Source organism: Colletotrichum tamarilloi, assembly GCF_030869305.1.
Source record: "Colletotrichum tamarilloi strain Tom-12 chromosome Unknown Scaffold_16.1, whole genome shotgun sequence".
NCBI lineage: Eukaryota > Fungi > Ascomycota > Sordariomycetes > Glomerellales > Glomerellaceae > Colletotrichum > Colletotrichum tamarilloi.
Genome location: NW_026849399.1, coordinates 575,992 through 596,809, shown reverse-complemented (window position 1 = coordinate 596,809; position 20,818 = coordinate 575,992). Strand labels below are relative to the sequence as shown.

The following is a 20,818-nucleotide window of genomic DNA, read 5'->3' as shown; positions in this document are numbered from 1 at the left end:
GATGGATCGTGGCCGTTCGTCGTCGAGTTCGAGTGGAGGGGATTCGAAATTGAGTCGAGGGAGTCGTCGTGGTCTTGGTGTCACTGAGAGGTGTGTAGGGGTCGGGGATGGTTGGTTGGCGCAAATGGAAAGCCGAAAGGGGAGGGAGAGTGTTTCGTGGGATTTTGCAGATAAAACTGTGAGAGTGGTACGTAGCGTGACAGGTACCTCTCGAGGGTTCTCGAGGTGCGGCAATACCGCAAGGCGAGGCGATGCAGAGGCAAACAAGGTATTGGCGGTAACGGGATGGCAAGGTACCTTTGCTGCATCGGTCGATAAGTGAGGTACGTCAGGTATCCGTCCAGTGCTCCGTATCTTGGTGTCAAGAGTATGTGTAGACAGGTACCTTTTCTTAGGTAAGGCAAGCAAGTGGTGGGATCTTGGGAATACTGAGGTGCAGGAAAAAGGTGGTCTTGTCTGACTTCCCGGTGGGTAGGTGCGTGTCGAGGAATGCCAGCCAGCCAGATAGGGACAGGTTTGAGTTTCAGAGGCCCCTGGGAAGGGTTGAAGAGGTGCCCTGCAGCGAAATGTGAAGCAGGACAGGTCACCTAGGTATCTGATCCATACAGACAGAGGTGTTTGGTATTGCTATGCCTCCAATCACTTTTGTCCATTACCTTAGGTGACCCAGGTATCTCCTGTTGGGCAAACCTGGGTTGGCAGATTAGAGCATACGCGTTCTTGACGATAGCGCACTTTCTCTTCTTCTTTTTTCCTTGTGCTATTCAGCTGGGGTCGTCGTGGTGCTCGAATATTAGCTACCTACCTAGGCGAATAGTTACCTAGCGCTACCAATGAGAGGTACCTGTGGAAATACAGCCCCAAAAAGGTGACTTTGTCCCTAAAAATACCAGACGGGCCTGCGCGAAAGAACGGGAACGAACTTGGCCGCGGACGCCAGACTTGTTGAGCGCGGGTGGGGTTTAGCAAGGTACCTTAGCTACGGCTACCTGACTGAGCAGGTACTTACCACACTACCTACATGTGGGCTGCTCGTCGACCGGACGGGGGAGAGGGTCGAGGGGCTGAGGCCGACCGGATGGGGGGCTACTGCCGCTACTTCGTAGAGGAAAGGGCCAGGCCAAGCTGTCCATTTTGGACCTTGCAGTGGGCACGCCTTAGAGGCACGGGGGAGCGCCGAATTTTCTGTCATGACCAAACGCTCAGCCTGGTGGGTTTGGCCCGACTTGGTTTGGTCCAGTCCTCATTAGCAGACCACGGTGTTGTACAAACATGCCTTGGACTGATACAACATGCAACGATTCAGGGCAGTGGCCAATACTCGAATCTTATACACCTTGGGCATACCAGCAGTGCGACCAGAAGCCTTGGACGGATGTCGGACGGAATTCAGTGAGGATGGAACAGGCTTCGCATGCGATTTTGGACGGAAGGCGATTTCCTGACAGGGACGCCAAGACTTCGTTGCTTCTTCGTCCGTACCGTTTTCTTCTTATGTGTTCAAACTCTCTTGTTCTTCTCCTTCATCTACCCATGTCTATCCATGCATCTAACATATCTCGCCGTCTTCTCACTATGCTAACTATCAAAGCATCTCACGATGCCTTCACCCTGCCTAGCATACTAACTCTTATCCTCCATCACTGAGGTCATCGCAGAGCCAGCAAGCAGGGGCTTACAAGTCACAACTGGAAACTACGTAGTACTACCTGTGCTAACGCAACTCGACTCAACTCCGACAGGGGTGTTAAGGGCGCCAAAGGAGGACACCACCTCTATCCGCAGGGGGCCGTGGTTGGCAGCAAACTCCCACGACTCCCCCCAAAGTCTCCCCAAGTCTCCAGACCTTCTCCTCCTGGAGTGTCAGTCTTGAGGGGCGGTTCCTTGGTTAGTCTCGTCCTCGATCCACGCTGAGCCCATGAACCCCTGAACGAAACGGACTGCAGTCAGCAGAGTACAGCCTACAGGAGACTCTCGCTCAACCTTGAATGAACACCCGCTGGCATGATGTCTTTAGTGTTATGTACGTATACACAGCAAAGAAATATCACCCTTCTTCCCTGTGAACAGCAGGGCCTATACGAAAAATGATAGGAGGCTTGGTCCTCTCGGCCATCAGTCGACACTATCCGTACAGAACAAGTCAGTGCTTTCTCCTCCACCCCTGCAAATCTCCATACGAAGATCCGATCCACGAGAGAAATCGGCATTTCTATTTTTCTCTCACAACCCATGTGGGGTCCCATTGAAACAGGTTCATTACGAATGACACTGTGACTGGTGACTGCGGCCTCCCCTGGACTGGACACCACCATCCGCCGTCTCCCAGTTCACCCTCCGAACCCACAATGGCACCCACGGGTCTCGACACGACCACCAAAACTGGCCCTCGTTAATTAAACCAACAGCCACAGCCACCATCTCACTCTTTGGCCATCCTTACCGCGCATCCTTAATGCGGAAGCCGTCGTCGTCACTCGTCACTGCCCATCTTGCCAGTCTGCCACCCAGCGGACGGGAATATCTCGAGTCCGCTTTGCCGATAGGGCCCGAAGCCGGCGACGGTCTGCCGTTTCTCTGTCTCTATCTCTGTCTTTTCTTATCCACCTGAAAGACAGTGAGATAGAGAGACTCAGGTACCACTGATCAGTCAGCCATCAAGCAGATGACTGGAGACTCTGCCCGTCTGCCCCCTTCCTCTTCCATACATCCCAAGCCCTTCCAAGCCCTTTCGTCGTGTCAAACCCTTGATTTCCCTTACCATATCTTAGGTAAGAGTGCCCACGACAAGAGGAATGAAAGGCGCGATTCCCATGCCGTAACTCGTGACCAACGCCTTTTGCCTTTCACATGGGACCGTCGGCCCTAGGTGCCTAGGTAATGCGGATTGGGCTCAATTCAAGTGATAAACGGTAGCCATGATACGGAGTACCATTCACTTAACTCGAAATGCGAGACCGTTCGCTCCCCCTGTCAATATCTCAAGCTGGCCCTCACATCGTCCCCCGGATCCCCCATCCGAGCCGTTAGAAACAATCAAGCAAGAGAAATGCGTCTGTCACTGACAGCTCGTTTCCTCCGCTGCCGCACGCAACCCATACATTTCAATTAACAGCCCTGGAAGAAGGGAAGACCAGGTGGAGTAGAGAGGGGGGCTCAAGCAAAGTGGCAACCACGGTACGGAGTAGAGGTAGCGCATTGAGCGCGAACGGTCGTCGAAACGAAGCCCACCACCCAAAAAGTTCGGTTACGGAGGCGACCTACCCGTAAGTCTACCACTATCTGTCCTTTTAGGAATTGGAGAAGCGAGACAGGAAGAAGAAAACGAACGAGCGTATGTCGCAAAAAAATCGGACAGAACAATAGCAGGGATTCCCACGTCTTGTCACCGTTCCAGGGTGTATGCCGTCCAAGTTTCCAACGGCAGCAAACTACTCAAGGGGAACTCTATCACTCTCCGTACCTGATCAACACGTCTGCAACCTTTTTAATATATGTAGTTTGAGTACGGGTACCCAGCTATTAGCGTCTGTGACGGTGCGACTATGTGTGTGCCCATACTACCACACATAGAGTTCCAACAAGGCCAGAAAAACTCCATCACTGGCAGACCTTAATCTTACCAGCTAAATCACCCAAAACCGTGATATACTTTCCCTCCCCAGTGACTGCTAGCTCTTAATCACCTGCGGAAAACGCTGGAGCTCTGCCTTTGCAAGGGGTGTGGGGGGCTGACTGCTTATATCCCCGTGCCAATCTTCATGCTGTCATGGCTCCTAGACGTCTACTAGGGAGCCCTAGAAAAGCTTCGAGAAACCATGGAGGCGCACTATAAGACGAACAAGAAGCGTTCGCGCAAAAGAGCCAGTTCAGTATTGACATGGCTCAACGGCCGGACTGTGACTGTGATGACATTTAAGGAAAATGAAGCTCAGGTGCGAGTGTAGCCGCTTATTTAGACAATGACACGCAAAGCCCCTCATCAAGGCAAGTAAAATATGCGTATTCTTCGTCAGATAACTCAGGTATAACTATTCCGGTTGCTCTGTTCGAGAAAATCAACGCCTCAGCTCGATGCTTTGAAATATCTTCCTTCGAGCCAGTGCCCCAAAGTGACTGATCATCAAGTAGATATCCCAACGGATGCAGATGTTGATCTCGTCCAACTCTTTCTCGAAAAAAGACAGACGTACACTTCACCTTGCTGAGCGGGCCGTTCTTGGTGGCCACATCCATGACCACCCCTCAAATCCTTGAGACGTCTTATTGTACAAGAAAGATCGACCATAACCACGAAGATGATCGCATTGCTTTTGAGACCCATTCTACGCCAGAATCCACCAATATCGCAAGAGAACAGAGGGGGTATCGAAAGCTCCGGGGAAGGACGGCATTAAGGGTATGTCGTTCATGGAATTGCCAGGTCACCGCCTGGGGATGGTTGGAAATTGGAAAAGCTGTAAGTCAGTGGGAATAACAATTTTGGAAACCTACCTCGAGGGCTATATGGTCGCTCCGATTGCGATGCCCTACTTGCCGGGTGTATCATCCATGTTTTTTAAATGTTGGCGATCATGGAATCAGGCTGTTTTGTGCCCTAGTCGCCGGACTGGTCTACGGCGGGAAGGGGGAAGCCCCGTGGACCTAGATCCGGTCGCGTTGAGTGACACACCAAAGGGGGGTTAGTTGGGATGTTACCCAAAGCTCATGGGCGACGACGCTTGACGTCTAGCACTAAGTTAGCTCATCGTGTTCAGATTCTTTTGAGCCTCTTGAGCGTACCTTGTTGAGCTTCAGCATCCAGCAGGTCGTCCACATCCGACCTCTGGCGTTTGCCAGAAGCTGAAGGGGACTCTACGGCAATCTCGTCATCCCCTTGCCCGGAGAATTCTCTCCAGTCAATCTCCGCTAGCCCATCATCTTCGTCGACAACCTCGGCTTCAACAACCTCGGCTTCAGGTAGGTCGGCGTTGATATCAAGCTCGTTCTCGTAGGTGACCTCTTCGTCGCCGTTCAAGGTAGACGTGGCACTGGTATCGGGGGTTACCTTTTCTGCGAAGCTCTCATTGGCGTTTTCGACGATCTCATCTGCGATGATTGCTGCGTCTTCGTCGTCAAACGTGTTCTGTGCGTCAATAGCAGTGCCGAGAATGGCTGCGTCTTGCATTTCCGAGGCGAGTGGGTTAGATTCATCAATCTCTGGAGCTTGGGTTCTAGCGTCAGCGTCTGCAGTCGAAGAAAATGTAATGCTGGAATCTGAACAAGAATGCAAATGGCGGGACGTTCTTCGCGAGAGGAGTCTCTTGGGAAGCGCCAAATGCGAATTGCTAAAGAGAGAGCGCCCTCGCTGTCGAGCAGACTCCTTGGCCACTCGCACCAAGGTCTCGAATCGAAAGTCGTCTTCCTCCGCCATTTGGTCTGCGACAAAGGTCGAAGTACAAGTGGCGCAGAGACAGAAATTAGGGAAGAAGCATTGAGTGACTTGAGAAAGGTCGTCTTTACCTGCCTCCCCATTCTCTTGAGGCTGCTGATCCTCCATTGCATCTTCCACGTCACCGCTGTCTTCAACAACGCTCAGGTCTGCAACTGCGGTGGTTTCGTCCAACAGAGAAGCTTCGGTATCAAGCATGGTAGCCTCAGCATCCGGCATCGAGATAGCGCTCTCGTCTTGCTGCAAGGGGTTCTCCTCAAGTGCGTTTTGCGACTGGATATCGTCTTCTCCGGTAATGCCATCACCGACATCGTCATCTTCGTTGATCTCCTCATTTTCGCCTTCAGCCTCGTCCAAATTGTGCTCACCATGTCCGCTCACGGCGGGAGACTGCGGCCAAGAGGCAGCATCGGCGTTATCTTCTTCCCCTATCAGGTCAGGCTCATCATCCATGATCTCGAGTACCTCGCTCTGTGCGCGAGATGCGAAATAGTAGCTAATTTCATCGAGTCCTTTGCCATTGTAGGCATCGTCAACGAGCGAAAGCCAGCGCTTCTTGCAGTTCGGCCGCGTTGTCAAGTAGGCGTAGAGGGGCTTGGATGCATCGGCATTCTGGTTTTTGACCAGTGAGTCAAATACGGAAATTATCTGGCCCAACGTGATGTCCGAGAAGACTTCTGCTTGGCTGGACTTTGGATATGTTAGCAGAGCTTGTGTTTCAGGCGGATGAGAACGTACTTCAGTGAACTCAAGGCCAAGCTCGTCGATTTGGAACACAAGTTCGTCAAAAGGGCCCAACTCATTGGCAAGCTCTCGACGGAAGCCTGCCAATACACCCTCCATTTTGCAGTGCAATAGAGTCAGATCATTGAAGAAACACTCCTTGCCTTGGCTGTCTGGGGACCCATAGAAGAATGGATAGTCGATGCCCTTGTACGAGACAGTGATAACGGGGATTTCCATCTCTTCGTGAGTCGGCGTCTCAGCCGATACGGACGATCGCACGTCGGCAAGAACTTCGTCATCAAATTCCACGTGCTCGGGAACAGACAAGTCTTCAGCAACTGCGTCATAGTCGTCGGCGTTGACGACATCATCATGATTCTCCTCATCATTGGCCTGGTCAGCGTCGGCAACGCCCATGATGCTCTCAAGCTCATCCTCCGGCTGCGATTCCGTATCTACGCCCATGGGATGATCTTCAGCATCCTGTTTCGTCGGGAAATCGCCATCGATCTTTTGGTATTCTGGAGTATGCTCTGAACGCGTATCACTGGTACCCACTGTAGCATCGACTGTTGCTACGTTGCCGCCATCGTTGAAGTCTATCTCGTGCAGGTCATTGACTTCCGTATTGTCGGCTTCGGCAACTTGTTGTTCATCTAGGCCAGCATCAACATCGGCCACGTCAAATGCGTCAAGATTTGCGTTCAAGTTGTTTGCATCGTTTGAAGGGTCCGCAAGCTCTTGATCGACTTCGTGGGCTTCCGTTTCTTGTTCCCCAGCACTGTTCGCAGGGCTCAAGCCGCCTCGTGGGAGGCTGTCCTTCTCTTCCACTAGTTGCCATTCATCTTTCTCGAGAGTGATGTGGCTCTCATCCTGGCTATTTTCGTCTTGACCGTCCTTGACCTCGTTGTCTTCGTGCTCATTTTCCTCGTTCTGAGCTGCGTCTTCCTCGTTTGCCGGGCCGTCTTCCCAACTAATCTCATTCTCGGCGGCCAACCCATCTTCAGGCTTGGCAACATCGGCGTAGGCAAGAGATTCATCTTCGTTCATGTAAGAGTCTTCAGCTTCTATCGCGCTAATAGAATCAACGCCATCCACTTGAAGCTCATTAGTGGGGTCTAGGTTGCCTGGCTGTAGTGAGGCATCGGCGGCGATAGAAATAGCATCGATCTCCGCATCGACCTGTTGGCCGATGGTCTGGTTGTCCGGCTCTAATGCGCTCGTTCCAGTGTACTCCACTTCATCGGTGACAGGATGGGCGTTGGCAGGAAATGAGGTGATGTTAGAGCCTTCTACGACGACAGCAGGAGCTGCCGAATCGTCCTCCGAGTAGTCGATATACTCCTCGTGGAGTTGGCCCTCGAGGCCCAGGGCTGGGGCTGCTTCAGTAGTCATCCCTACTACAACTGAAAAGTTGTAGAGCGATGTTCGATTTCGCGGTAGGTATTTCGTTGCCTCTGTTGGGACGCTTGTCTCTTTGTCTGGCAGGTTCGGGCTGTAAGGATTCGGATGTCCGCTCGATGGCGCTGACGAAAGCTCAATAGTCAGGTATCGGTTGAATGTCACGTCGGTAGTGATTCGTATGCCTAGGGATCTGAGTCTCCGGTACGCTATCGTTTCAAGGTGTCTTCGTAGGTATGGACTGAGGGAGGAAAGGGAGCTTTGGTAACAAAGAGTATGGATATGGCGAGTTGAGAAGCAGTGCGGATGAGGTGGAGTTGACCAAAGCGCGTGGGAATTTAAAAAAAGGTCCCAGGTGCAGCCCCTCTACGTGCCGTAAGCGCAGGTTGACGCGCCTTCTGGAGGCAGCTGCCGCTTTACCACTTTTGGACTAGCCCCAGCTGCTGTACGTAAGGTAGCATGGTCAGTGCACTGGCCAGATTCACAATTCCGACCTCAATATTCAAGCTCCCAGTGTGGTCCCTCCTTTGGCGTGGACCTTGAAGTCGAGTTGCGACAGTCCACCTACATCTCCAATTCGTCCTATACCTCTCATCATACTCCGTCAAAATGGTAAGAGGAATCTTTCGGCTGCTGCACTTTCCGTATCGACATGCTTACACCTTCAGGTCGTCCTCGCAGCTTCGATTTGCACCCGCGGCGGGAAAGCTGTCCTCTCCCGCCAATTCAGGGAGATGCCACGATCCCGCATTGAAGCCCTCCTCGCGTCCTTCCCGAAGCTCGCCGACAGCGGTACCCAACACACGACCGTTGAACAAGACAATGTGCGCTTTGTCTATCAGCCCCTGGACGAGCTTTACATGGTACTCATTACCAACCGCCAATCCAACATTCTCCAAGACATCGATTCCTTGCACCTGTTCGCTCAGGTTGTGACCAGCACATGCAAGAGCCTCGACGAGAGAGAGATTCTGAAGAATGCATACGAACTTCTCAGCGCCTTCGATGAGCTGGTAACGCTGGGATACCGCGAGAACTTGACCATCAGCCAGATCAAGACCTTCCTCGAGATGGAGAGTCACGAGGAGCGGATCCAGGAGATCATCGCACGAGTCCGTCTAGCCGATACCCAGCATGTTGAGATACATGATACTGATCGTGAGAATAGAACAAGGAGCTGGAGGCGACAGAGGAGCGCAAGCGGAAGGCCAAGCAGCTGGAGATGCAGCGGAAAGAGTCGGCTCGAGCTGGCCGTGTCGGTGGTGGAATGCCCAGAACACCCAACTACCCGACTTACACCCCACCTACGCGCCCGACCCCGACGGATACGTACGACTCGTACGAAGCTGAGAAGAACAAGACCTTCAACAAGTAAGCGACCCTTGGATATGCGTGGCGGAGGCTGCTGGCTAACATCTACAGGCTGAGTGCCCCGAAGGGCAAGGGTATGCAACTCGGCAAGAAGTCGAAGACCACCGACATGTTCGAGCGCGTTCGAGGCGAAATGGGAGCCGAAGTCGATGATACCCCGCTTGTTACGCCAACCCCGGCTCACGTTCCCGAGCCTGCAGCAGAGTCTCGTGTTTCCTCTACTCTTGACCGGGACGCCATTCACATCGTGGTCAACGAAGCTATTAGTGCTAAGCTGTCGAGAGAGGGCGCCCTAAACTCCCTTGCGATAAGCGGTGACCTGAACCTTCGTATCTCGGACCCAAGCTTGACAAAGGTCAAGCTGAACCTGACTGCCAATGCCTCCCACGGTGCTCAGTTCCGCACGCACCCCAACGTCGACAAGAACCTCTTCAACAGCTCCAAGACCATCCAGATGAGCAACACCGCGCGTGGCTTCCCTATCAACCAGTCCGTTGGTGTCCTGCGTTGGAGAGCAACGGCCAAGGCAGACGATACTAGCGCTTGCCCCATTACATTCACTGTTTGGATCAACAAGGATGCAGACAAGTACAACATGACCGTCGAGTACGAGCTGACGGGCGGGGACACGTTGAAGGACGTTAGCGTGATCATCCCTTACCAGGCCAGTGAACCTGTGGTATCGAGCTTTGATGCCTCGTATGAGGTTTCTGGCGACTCGCTGGAGTGGAACATTGGCACGGTTTCGGACGAGAACCCTAGCGGTTCTTTCGAGTTCGAGGCCGAGACCAATGACGAGAACGACTTCTTCCCAATGACAGTCAGGTTCTCAAAGACCTCGCCCTTCATCGATGTTGATGTAAGTCACGACTCTGGCAGTTTGATGTCCCAGAAAGCTAATGCACATACTAGGTTACCACTGTCTCTTTGATTGAAGAGGACGAGGAGGTTACCTTCTCGAAGGAGATCAAGTCTCACGCAGACAACTTCTTAATCGAATAGAATGCAGGTACTTTTAGATTGAGATTGGAGCGGGATAGTCAGGGGTAGCAAAAGCTCGGCGCCAACTGATGAGTTTTCCAAACAGCGGGTTGACTTGCGGTGCTGGGAAACGGCCATGATATTTGGCTGCATGAAATGAAACGTATCTTAGAGAGTCTAGGGGATGCGAAAGCCTCGAGTAAAAGAAGTTATTTACCTTGTCGACTAACATCATCTTTGCCCTGGAATTGACTACTGCACTGAAAAGAAAGTGTTCCATTTCGATCAAGGTGCTGATCCACCACGCCTTGCAGTGACAGTGTTGCGCGGGGCGCTAACTCATCCTTGTCAGTGGCAGGTACAACCTTGGGTGCAGTTCCCACAGAACGGACATTGGATTGAGAGGTATGGAGTACCTGCTTGATGTACCTCAACTCACTTCTACATTTGTAAAAGTCGTGAGTGAACCTTCCAAACAACAACGGCTATTTGCGCGAAGCAGATTCGCCGATACCTAATTGAACTACGGACTGCACAGCTCGATTTCCTGAAATTCAATAACCAAACATCTGGTAATTTCTGTCAGCAAATCGTCCTACGGGACTAGCAATGGTCCTTCGAGGCGTCACCACTCCCCTGTCAATCCGGATAGCTTCGTATATCCGAAATGGATGAAGCCATGCAGCTACGGCACTACAGCGATACCAAGTTCGACCACCGCGTCGCCGAAGGCTTTCCATGCAGTAACCCAACGGTTGACCTCTCGGTCAGTTGGGACGCACACGGGAAAAATCTTTTGATCTACCGCCCAAGGGAACACGTTGTATCCAAAATCCATCAGTTCGCGAAGCCCGGTCAACAGGCTCCCGAGCCCCAAGCTGTAAGATGGAAACCAGATGGTACGAAGATGCACTCAATATATCTATAGAAATTTTTTTAATTTGATCACAGGGCAGTTCCTTGCTGTTGGCTGGAGCGACGGATACGTGAGGTTGATGGGCCTGGAGAACAACAAGGCTGCACATCACATTCGCGTCTGTGGAGACGACACAGCGACGCCAAACATCACTCACATCGGTTGGTCGCGCAACATTGTGGGCAAGCCGCAGAAGATGGCCCGGCAGTCGCCTGCGCAGCCATGGCAAAAACTCATGTCAGAGGAGCTGAATTTGCCCGGCAGCCCGGCCCCGTTGGATCTACCCCGAGAACTCACCTTCTTGGAGGTAGACTCTGCCTTGCCAAATATCAGTCCTCTACCTAGTTCCAGTGCTGGTGCAGGGTAAGTGAAGTCTGCCATGGTTCAGATGTCGTTACTGACTGTGGCTTTAGCGAAGATGGCCTGGTGTTTACCTTGAGAACTGGCATAGACTTCCTGTTCCAGCCCTTCAACACAGAAGATAGTGACCAAGTCTTCGTCATGGTGGTAGGCACAAGCGATGGGCGCCTCCATCTCAGCATCTATGATTCCTTCATCATCGGTGACTTCCGATACACGCTTCCAAGTTCCATGTACAGACCAGGCGTTCTCCAGCTCATTCAACATGCCTCTCATCCAGAAGTTTCCACTCACACTCTCCTCCTGAAATCCTCAGCCGACAACGACCAGCCAGTATACTTGGTTCCCATGGATCTGCCCTTTATACCCTCGTCCCCCATCAACATCTCTCTCCTGGCGTCAAAACTCACTACGTTACAGAAGCTGCTGCGTTATGTGAAGCAGACACAGCTCCACATGCAAGTAGAGTATAAGAACACGAGAGAACTACCGTCCAAGTTCTTGCGTAGTGTTGAGGGAGACCTGGAACAGATAGCACATGGGCCGACGAACATTGTTCAAGCTCTTTTCCATACGGTTGTCACTGGCCATGCGCATGAGCCCCTCCGAGAATGGTTGGTCGACAGTTTAGCTGAGCGCGTAAGTAGACGCTTTTCTCGCTATGTGATTCATTTCTGACAACATCTCAAGGGCCACAAACGCTGGGATAAGGCTGTGACGGCAGGACTGGAGAACCTGCGTGGTTTGATCCATGAAAATTTACTCCCGTCGTTGGAAAGATGTGCCATCATACTCAGCCGCCTGCGTGGACTTGCTCAGTTTTACGACTCACGCGACGACATTGGCTTCTCTGTGGCCCAGATCACTCGCGCAATGGATATCGTATCTTGCCTCACAATGGTCGGACACAAGATTCTCCTGAACGTCATGGACGAACTGGACCTCTTCCATGCCTTCTCTACATGGATGCGGTTCCAGATTGACCGTTTTGCGGCCCCAAACTCGGCGAGCGAAGAACTGACAGAGAAGGAGGCTACAATGGAGAACAGCAAGGTCCTTGTCTACGTGCAGCGCTACCTTGTCGAGAGCCCCATGGCCATATTTTTGGACGAAGTAGCCACAGACGATTACTCGGCGAACTGGGAACGAGCTGAAAGCGGAAAGTCAATGCTCGAAGAGCTAGATACCCAACTCAAACGCCAGGAAGAGGGACAAGAATATTTGAAGGCCTTCCCGAACGTTGGCTTCCTCGTCGACTACCTTACTGCCCGCGTAAATGGAGTCTTCAAGGATATTGCCGAAGCACAAAAAAGGAGCGTTCGATTTGGTCAGCCGACAAAGATCGGATTGGGCCAGAAAATTGCAAAAATTGACTCTACCATGTGCTCGGAACGACAAGACGTAAGTCTTGAAATCTCTCAACTGTTGACACGTATAACTGACATTCTTGCAGGACGAAGTTTATGGCCTCACCTTTACCGCCCTGACTGGAGAGGGCCGGGACCAAGAGTGTCAGTACTTTCTCGCGAGAGCAAGCCGAGTCTCATACTAACAGCTTGATAGTCTTCATATTCCGAACATCTATCCGCATCATCAACGGCATCAGCAGCAGCGTTGCCACGACGGTTGCTGCTCTATCTGTAGACAATGGCAAGATCGCTGAGGTCAAGTTTATGGACAGCACTACGTTAGTTCTGCTCGTGAACATACAAGGTACACCAAGACCTGCATATCTTATAGCTCATCAGTAAGGCTTCTACTAAATCTCTCTCTAGGAAGCCCCGCCAATGTCATCATGGTACCTATACAGTCTCCCGCCATCAACTATGTTCCCTACCAAGAGAACGACTTACCAGTCTCTACACCCTTGACCAAACAAATTCAGACAGGGCTCGTCACGACCACACTCCCCGAAGACCAGTCCTTCACGCCGATACGGATGGACGTACAGAATGTCACGAACGCCCGCGGCGAAGTCCCGGCACGCGTGTGCCTCCTCGGCGCCAACCGCTCGGTCTACAGGGTCTTCAGCCTCGCGTCCGGCCATGACGACAAGGACGCTCCGCGAAAACCGGCTACGGCAACGGCAGCGGCAGCGGCAGCGGCATGCGGCGACTAGAAGTTGCCCGTGCCCCTGTCGCCGGGTAACATGTTCAGGGTGCCGCCGAAGCGGTTTACGCCGCGCAGCAAGAAACGCATGGCTGTGCTGGACATGAGGGGGCTAGAGGCTGCCAGGCTAGATGAGCTTTTCCATCGAGAGTAATCTTGTTAGAGTAGGACGGGAGGAAGTTATCTTAGCTTCATGACTTGGGACAGGTGGATAAGTGAATCAGAGTATCTTACTGTGAAGCTAATTGCATGAGCACTCCTTTTCCTACATCAACCTTGGCAGACACGGAACATCTGGGTGGGCACTGCACTGTCTTATTGAAACTACATTTTCGTACTTGCGACTCACATGAAAAGCGTTTGGGTTTCTCGATTACAAGATACCTAGACAACGTGTAACGAGGCCCTCTCGGCCTAGCTGCCAAAATCTCCTGGCAAGTTCAGCCACAATCTGTCAAGGTCTTGGTGCAATGAACCTTATCTCACCTCTTAATGGAACCACAAGGTCCTTTCCACCTAGGTCTTTACACTTTGCGCATATTCTCTAAGAATACACTCCGAGACCTGCAAAAGAGTGAGCAAGACAATTATAATATCGAGTTGCTGAGTTGAGGTTGTGTAGATGGATATCGTGGCGTCTTACGGTATCTAAATCAGACCTCAGACCTCAGACCTTAAACCTCCACTTCCGCAGATAGAAGAAGCATGCGCACTGCGGCATGATATGTGACCAGCCAATAGGTAATTGGAAGCTATCTGGCCTGGCTAAATAGTCCGAGTCCGGAGATAGGTACCGCCAAGGTCGTCAAGGTCGTCAATAGTTTTCTATATAAAGGGGCCTCTTCTCCCCTCCTCAACCTCTCCTCTCCTCAACCTCCCCTCTCTCTAGCCCCTCCTCTTCTGAACCAATCTCAAGATTTTTCTATATAAGGGAACCTCTCTTCAGCCTACTCAAGGCCTTAGTCAAACATGGCATCTAGTGCGGAACTCAATCAAATTGGAGAGCATCCAGATGGCGACTCAGACATCAACTCCGTGATTGACAGCCAGCTCACATCAGCACTTTCAGACACGGGAACTTGGGCTAAGTCACACTGGGAAGTTTTAGAGATGCTGGCGGATTACGTCCCCCTCGGAGCACAGGACGACACTACCAAAGTCCTTCGTCTTTTCGCGAGCAAACTCCCAGTCAATGGACAGCTTATCCTGCTCTCCGAGATCAAGCGACACCAGAGCCAACCAGTCAGACTGAGACAGCTTCGTGACTTCCTGGCCCAAGCTATCTTGATGCCTCGTATGTAATTGGCTTTTCCCGCTTGATTCAAAGCTAACGCCTTTTTAGTCAAAACTTGTTCGAAGCGCAAAAGCGAAGACATCGTATCGCCAGTGTCTGCTTCGGGGTCCGACACAGACCGTCCAGATTCACTCCATTGGCAGCTCGACTCATCTAACCGTGGTTCAAAGTTAAGGCGGGACTGTCTCCGCCGGGATGGAGGCCAATGTGTTGTCACGAAGATCTTTGACAGAAGCTGGGTGGAGAAGAACTTCTCTAGCCAGATGATGCCCCAAGGCCGCATAGCCATCTTGGAGTGCGCTCACATCATCCCGTTCTCGATTAGTGATTTTGATGATCGGAGGTCGATGCAGGTGAGATTTTCTAATCTTCTTAACAAGGTATTTGCTATGATACTAACAAGATCAAAAGATTCGTACGAAGGCAAAGATTTGGTGGGCGCTGTGGAGATACTTCCCAGATCTCAAAGGGAAGATCGGCCCCGACACCGTCAATCAGACGGGGAACGCATTTACAATGTTTGGCGAGGTCCATAACGATTTCGGGGGTTTTGATTTCGGGTTCGAGCAGCAATATGGTTCGGTAAGTTGTCATCGTCTTGGTCAAAACTGTTGAATCGCAACTAAACCCTCATAGACTACGAAATACAACATTCGCTGGTTTTGCGGATGGAATCCCGCCTACAGCATGTTCAAGAACTACCCCGAATCAGTAGAATTCACTTCTACGGACCCCAGAGTCGCGCTGCCAGACCCAGTCTTCTTAGACGTGCATTGTCGCGTGGGCGAGATACTTAATGTAAGACCTTCCCTCCTCTGTTCGATTTCCTCACTAACCTATTCTACGTAGGAGTTCAAGCTCCAAAGACTCTCACTGGAATTAGTTAGTCACATGAAGTTCTAGCTAAGAGGCTTGGAAGTTGCTTCGAGGAGGAACAGTGTATATATATCTAAGCCCCATGGCTATACCACAGCCACATGTGGCTAACATAGACTCAATCCCTACAGACTACACATGCCCACCAAACCAGTCTCACTTCCTCGACTTTGTAATCTCAAAGAACTCCGTGACGCCCTGCACGACAGCCTCCACATTCATATTGACGAGCGGCATGCGGTCATACGAGTCCTCCTTCATAATCGCCACAAGAGCCAGGTACCGATCGACCTCGCGCAGCATGATAGGCCGCTGCGAGTCGTGCAGGACCATGCAGCTCTCGGCCCAGTTGCACGCGACCTGGTCCTCGACTTTGGCGTTCCAGGGCTCGGCCTCGAGACGCTTGCGCTGGCCGTCGGACCGCGGCCAGGAGCCGTAGACCTCGGTGATGTCGATGATGACGTCAATGTAGTCGGAGCAGATCTCGTACGAGGCCATGTCGGCCGTGGCGGAGTCGGTGGCGATGTAAATCTTGGAGAGCACGTCAAAGAGGTAGGCCTTTTCGAAGCGGCAGGTTCGGCACAGATTGGTGAGCATGGCCTCGAGGGTGCCGAGCTGGGGAATGAGCTTTTGGATGACCTTGGAAAAGGCCTCAAAGATGGAGTGATTATAGATGGACGTGAGGTGGAATGTGACGGGGGCGTTTTCGAAGCCGTGGTCCGAGAGCTCGTCTTGGATGCGGATGGTGATGTCGCGCTGAATGTCGAGCTTGTAGTCGTCCGAGAGACCATCGACCTTGTGGATAAAGACCTCGATGTTGATGTTCGGGTAGAAGCGCTGGAGGTTTAGGACCGTGGCGTTGAGACGGGCTACGGCTTCGAGATAGTCGTCCTGCGCATCAATCACCCAGATGAGGGCGCCAATCTCGCCAAAGATGGCGTCCATATCAAAGTTTGGGTTCTCAAAGAAGTCAATCTGACCAGGGAAATCCCAGACCTGGTAGTCCATGAAGGATCTGAAGATAGTCAGTGGGACAGGTTGCTCGTCACATTGGCTTGGTTTGAGGCCTTACGCCATGGAGTCCTTTTGAATACGAGCTGTCGACTCCAGGAAAAGCGTCTCATTTGGCGGGAGCTTATGAAAGACGACGCTCGATATTGATGACTTGCCGCTCCTGCCATTGTGATTGGTATGTAATCCATATGAAGCACCGGCATGGAGGGATGACATACCTTCTCTGACCCATCAAAAGGAGTCTGGGCTTGCCCTTTGCAGGGGGGCCCGGAGGCATTTCTACCATCTTGCTCGCATCCTGCGGCTGCACTCCTTGACTCTGATCGTAGACACGCTGGAGTGTTAGCCTAGCTGGACTTAGACGGCCGTTTGATCGCAAAGAACCCCCGTAAGAAGAAACACCTAAGCCATCTACCGCTTGGGACAGCATGGAATCTATAGAACGGGGCGATTTGTTCATTTCACAAGGGGGGGGGGATCGTGTTGAAAGGCAACCAGCTTTCTTCGATGCGTAACTCGTGTATGCAGACAAGTCACGAGGGCTCGAGTGTGAGCGAGTTATAGTCTCGCCGGGCTGGTTGCAATGCCGTAGACTGCTTGCCCTTCTTTGTTTGTTGCTGTCTCGGGAAGATGGATGCCACAGACCGAGGGGACACTCGATGTTTGTGCGGATTCTTTGATGAGGTCGACCGGATCTCAAGCCTGGCAACGATCCGTGCCGGGAATCGAGGCGAGTCTCTCAAACAAAACTTTTGCCAGCGAGGCCCTGGGAGCTCCCGCTTCCCTGGCTGACCTGCCACCAAACCCTCGCATCAACTCGCTCGCGGCTTCTCCAAGATGTCCCGATCTGAAAAGCTTGTTTTTCTCAGACACGTCGAAAGATTACGACCGCCATCGACGGACACACGCAGGAGAGATCTGCCGGCTCGAGGTCTGGCGCATCTTCGTAACAGAAAACGTGGCTGGGAAGCAGGGGCGGAAAGTTGAGAAAAAGTTGGCGTTCATGCGGTCTCCTTTCGAGAAGAATCATACGTCGATGCCCAAGAGCGTTGAACTAGCTTTGACTCGATGCTGATCTCACTGTCGTACAGACACCACATCATCCATGACACCGTGGCTCAGCCCTTCCCGCTTGATCTGACGAGGGACAGCGACCTGACTCCCCGTTCCCGCGGACGACCCATGCTGGCTCTCCTGTTGTCCGATGGCCTCCCTGGCATGACCATTGAGGTGACGCAGAAGGCCGACGCGTTGCGTATGCTGACAATGCTCGAGTCGCTCAGAACTTCCTTGTAAGAAGTGAATCTGTCTCCTCAAACGAGCTTGGGTCTGCTATGGAGCGTTCGAACCAAGAGTCAACCCTAAGTAGGCATATACCGGATAGTCATATGGTTGATTCGTCTTGTATTCGGGACTGGTATGTCGAAGCCTCACCGGGGGAGCGTAAATGGTGTATGAAAAGGCAGGGCAAAAAGAGCCGCAGTAGCTTGGGTAGGACATGAAGACCACGACACTAAGAAACTGTAAGGACTCACTTCCATTTTCCACCAAGACTCCCCAAACTATTTCCTTCAGGTCCTGCCGTTTAGTTCACGAGACGAGCCTGCTTTGCGCCGTTGAGCAGGTCAATCGTTGTCGAGCCTCAGTCGTTGGGTCGCCTCACTCCACAGCGACGGCCGCTGATAGGACCCTTTCGTTTCCCGAAATGGACGCTGACACAGGCAGGTGCGAAAATATGTGCCGCTCTCTTGCTTGGTAGAACCCCTTCCGACCCTCCGACAGTGGTTGTAGAGAAGCTGAGTAAAGAAGCCTGTTTCGTTTGGGTACGGGATGTTAGAGAGGTTCTGGCCTATCAACGGATGCGTATCTGTATGCCGTGACCGTTTCCAGGTTGCATATCAGACGTGTGGAGCGGGCAAGGCGGGTGGGCGGGCGAGGCAATCAAACACTACTAAGGTATCCGTACTGCGTACCTAAGTGGTAAGGCGGTAGCGGAGAAATGACGATGCAGGAGCAGCGATAAGATAACGTAAACATTGAGTTGATGAAAACCCCGTGCTGAGCGCGTTTGAGCGGGCAGCGCTGGCAATTTAAGCGAGACCCACCTTGCAGGTTCCAAGGTACTAACGTACCTACTTCAATCAGACTGTATTGTCACCCCATTCATCTCATCGTAAAAGGCATACTTGCTTGCATTCACCACCCCCACCTCAATTGATGAGTCGACCAGGTTGCCAATGAGATTTCCGGGACTAAATTCATCACACAGATTTCTAACGGAGCTTCGTGAAGCCCGGTAGAATCGGATAACGTCGACCAAGGAGGCATTTCCAAAACAATCTGTCATCGAAGAAGTTATAGCACTTGATGTCTCAAGTGCTATTGGCTAATTACTTGAACGTCACTTAGAAGGCGAAGAACATGGTCCGAAAGATGGTTGATTATCAGTGTGATATAATTAGTGAATGCCTAGTTTTGGCACGTACGAGCTTGATTGAGACGAGTACAGATCAGTCTATCTCCCAATCATAACTCCTACTATTAGACAGGACAGAGACGATTACAAATGGTTGAATTCCAAGACTATGACTCCAGCATGCCCGAGCGGGCTGTAATGCAGAACTCCGTCTCCCTTTTTATCGATGCAATGCTCTGTTTCTTGACCTCGTCAAGTTTCCAATTTGACCACTGCTCCAGACCCGATAATGAGTACAATACGAAACAAAGAGAAAGAGGGACTTCAGTTGGGCGAGGGAAGTAGAGCCACCATCTACGATGCCACGGTGGGCATCGGCGCGGGCGTGTTCCTGGGAGAGCGAGAGAACAGGGAAGTGACGAAGCTGCTCTTGCGCTTTGCCACCTTGGACTTCTTGAGAGATGCAGAAGTGTTGGTAGGTGCCTTCTCAACTTCCTTGATAGGCGCATCCGACTTCTCATCGGGAACCGGGGCCGTGGTCTTGTTGGCGTGGGCCTCGGGGATGGGAGGGATCGGAGGCGCATCGGTTGCGCTGTGCGGAGGAGTAAGCTCATGAGGAGGAGGCATAACTGAATCTTTGCGAGGAGCAACAGATTCTCTTCTAAAGTCAAAGACAGAGCCCTTCCTGCCTCCGACAATGGAGCCGTGGCGCAGAGCTGACATGGACTGCAAGTCTGTTAATATCTCTCGTATTCACCCATGATTTTCATAGTACGTACCTTGCCACTGATACTCTTGCGGTTGCGACCACGGCGCTCGGCAATGGTCTCTTCCTCCTCGCCGGTCATCTCTGCAATGTGAGAAGCGGTAGTCTTGCTATTAACAGCCATGTTCTCCGCAGGAACTTCGACGAACTTGACGAATCCACGGACGGGCGCAACGCCGAGAGCTTCGTGGAGGTGCTTCTGAAGCAGAGCCGTGTTCCTCTTGTTCTTGGTTACGCCGACCTCGAGCGGTAATGCGTGAATCGACATGGTGTAGGCCGGTTCAAAGGTACCTCCAAAGAGCATGCAAGCTCCATGCTGCAGGTTGACCACGATCGAAGTTACTGGCCGCTGGTACCTAACCGACAGCTGGTATGAGAAGTCCGTGATGAAACTGAACTCGTCGTTGATCTAGGAAAATGAATTAGTTGAGGTTCTCCACTCGTGACACGAGGAGAGTACATACAATGACGTTGGTGCGGAGCTCTGCCATTACGATGGCCTCAGCATAGGCGCGGTCCTTGATCACATTGGACTCCCTATCGCCCTGGAAAGCCTCCTCGTAGTAAGAGCTGCGGCGCTTGGCCATGTCGGCTTGCGTCTTGGACTTTCTATTGCTGTTGCGAGTATCGCCGGGCAAAGAGTGAATGACGTCTCTGGTAAGGCCGTCTCCCTCGACAATGGGAGTGGGTGCGGTGGAGGGACGACGACTCATCCGTCTCTCAGCAAAAGACATACCGCCGACCTGCGAAAGACGTTTGTTCTCGGGGGTGACGGGTGGGTGAGAGTTGGTCGTGCTAGGGGTGACAGAGTCCGCGGGAGGGGAAGAAGGCGGGGAGACAGGGTCGGCCATTTTCTGCGACGATGTTCGAAGGCCCGAAGCTGAGATAAAGGTGTTTCGACGGTGCTTAAGAATTGGGCTGATGTATCAGACGTGGCTGTCTGGGAACGGCGTCTTTCACTAGTAGCGGCCGTGTTAGTGTCGTCCATCGCCCATAAACCACCTAGCTCAACACGTACCGAATAGAGACCAACCGCTATCGTCGAGTGATGTTTAGCGAACTGAGCAAGTCTGGACGACTAGATTCCCCTTGGACTTGGCGTAATATGTTCAGCTGTCAAAAGTGCAGTGTAGATAGGTCGAGCGGTCGACGCGCAC

At 52.1% G+C, this 20,818-nt stretch overlaps 7 protein-coding genes across 7 annotated transcripts; 4 read left to right on the top strand and 3 right to left on the bottom strand.

Moving 5' to 3' along the window:
• Positions 1-4,753: 4,753 nt before the first annotated feature.
• On the bottom strand, positions 4,754-7,552 carry CTAM01_06136 (uncharacterized protein; the record flags this gene model as incomplete). The annotated part of the gene is made up of 1 exon (XM_060522166.1): positions 4,754-7,552. The coding sequence occupies one exon, from the start codon at positions 7,550-7,552 to the stop codon at positions 4,754-4,756; it is 2,799 nt and encodes a 932-aa protein (XP_060383356.1).
• Positions 7,553-8,167: 615 nt separating this feature from the next.
• CTAM01_06135 (adaptor complexes medium subunit family protein) lies at positions 8,168-9,931 on the top strand (the record flags this gene model as incomplete). The annotated part of the gene is made up of 5 exons (XM_060522165.1): positions 8,168-8,170; positions 8,227-8,670; positions 8,727-8,929; positions 8,981-9,788; positions 9,842-9,931. 5 exons carry the CDS (start codon positions 8,168-8,170, stop codon positions 9,929-9,931), a joined length of 1,548 nt encoding a protein of 515 aa, XP_060383355.1.
• Positions 9,932-10,577: 646 nt separating this feature from the next.
• CTAM01_06134 (anaphase-promoting complex component Cut20/Apc4) lies at positions 10,578-13,305 on the top strand (the record flags this gene model as incomplete). Its single annotated transcript, XM_060522164.1, has 7 exons — positions 10,578-10,809; positions 10,862-11,189; positions 11,240-11,825; positions 11,877-12,587; positions 12,640-12,697; positions 12,750-12,899; positions 12,962-13,305. 7 exons carry the CDS (start codon positions 10,578-10,580, stop codon positions 13,303-13,305), a joined length of 2,409 nt encoding a protein of 802 aa, XP_060383354.1.
• Positions 13,306-14,264: 959 nt separating this feature from the next.
• On the top strand, positions 14,265-15,492 carry CTAM01_06133 (uncharacterized protein; the record flags this gene model as incomplete). The annotated part of the gene is made up of 5 exons (XM_060522163.1): positions 14,265-14,589; positions 14,638-14,942; positions 15,001-15,171; positions 15,226-15,387; positions 15,439-15,492. The coding sequence occupies 5 exons, from the start codon at positions 14,265-14,267 to the stop codon at positions 15,490-15,492; spliced, it is 1,017 nt and encodes a 338-aa protein (XP_060383353.1).
• A 129-nt stretch (positions 15,493-15,621) lies between these two features.
• On the bottom strand, positions 15,622-16,939 carry CTAM01_06132 (uncharacterized protein; the record flags this gene model as incomplete). Its single annotated transcript, XM_060522162.1, has 3 exons — positions 15,622-16,480; positions 16,538-16,639; positions 16,698-16,939. 3 exons carry the CDS (start codon positions 16,937-16,939, stop codon positions 15,622-15,624), a joined length of 1,203 nt encoding a protein of 400 aa, XP_060383352.1.
• A 608-nt stretch (positions 16,940-17,547) lies between these two features.
• On the top strand, positions 17,548-17,775 carry CTAM01_06131 (uncharacterized protein; the record flags this gene model as incomplete). The annotated part of the gene is made up of 1 exon (XM_060522161.1): positions 17,548-17,775. One exon carries the CDS (start codon positions 17,548-17,550, stop codon positions 17,773-17,775), a length of 228 nt encoding a protein of 75 aa, XP_060383351.1.
• Positions 17,776-19,249: 1,474 nt separating this feature from the next.
• CTAM01_06130 (macrophage migration inhibitory factor) lies at positions 19,250-20,512 on the bottom strand (the record flags this gene model as incomplete). Its single annotated transcript, XM_060522160.1, has 3 exons — positions 19,250-19,621; positions 19,675-20,070; positions 20,126-20,512. 3 exons carry the CDS (start codon positions 20,510-20,512, stop codon positions 19,250-19,252), a joined length of 1,155 nt encoding a protein of 384 aa, XP_060383350.1.
• Positions 20,513-20,818: the final 306 nt, after the last annotated feature.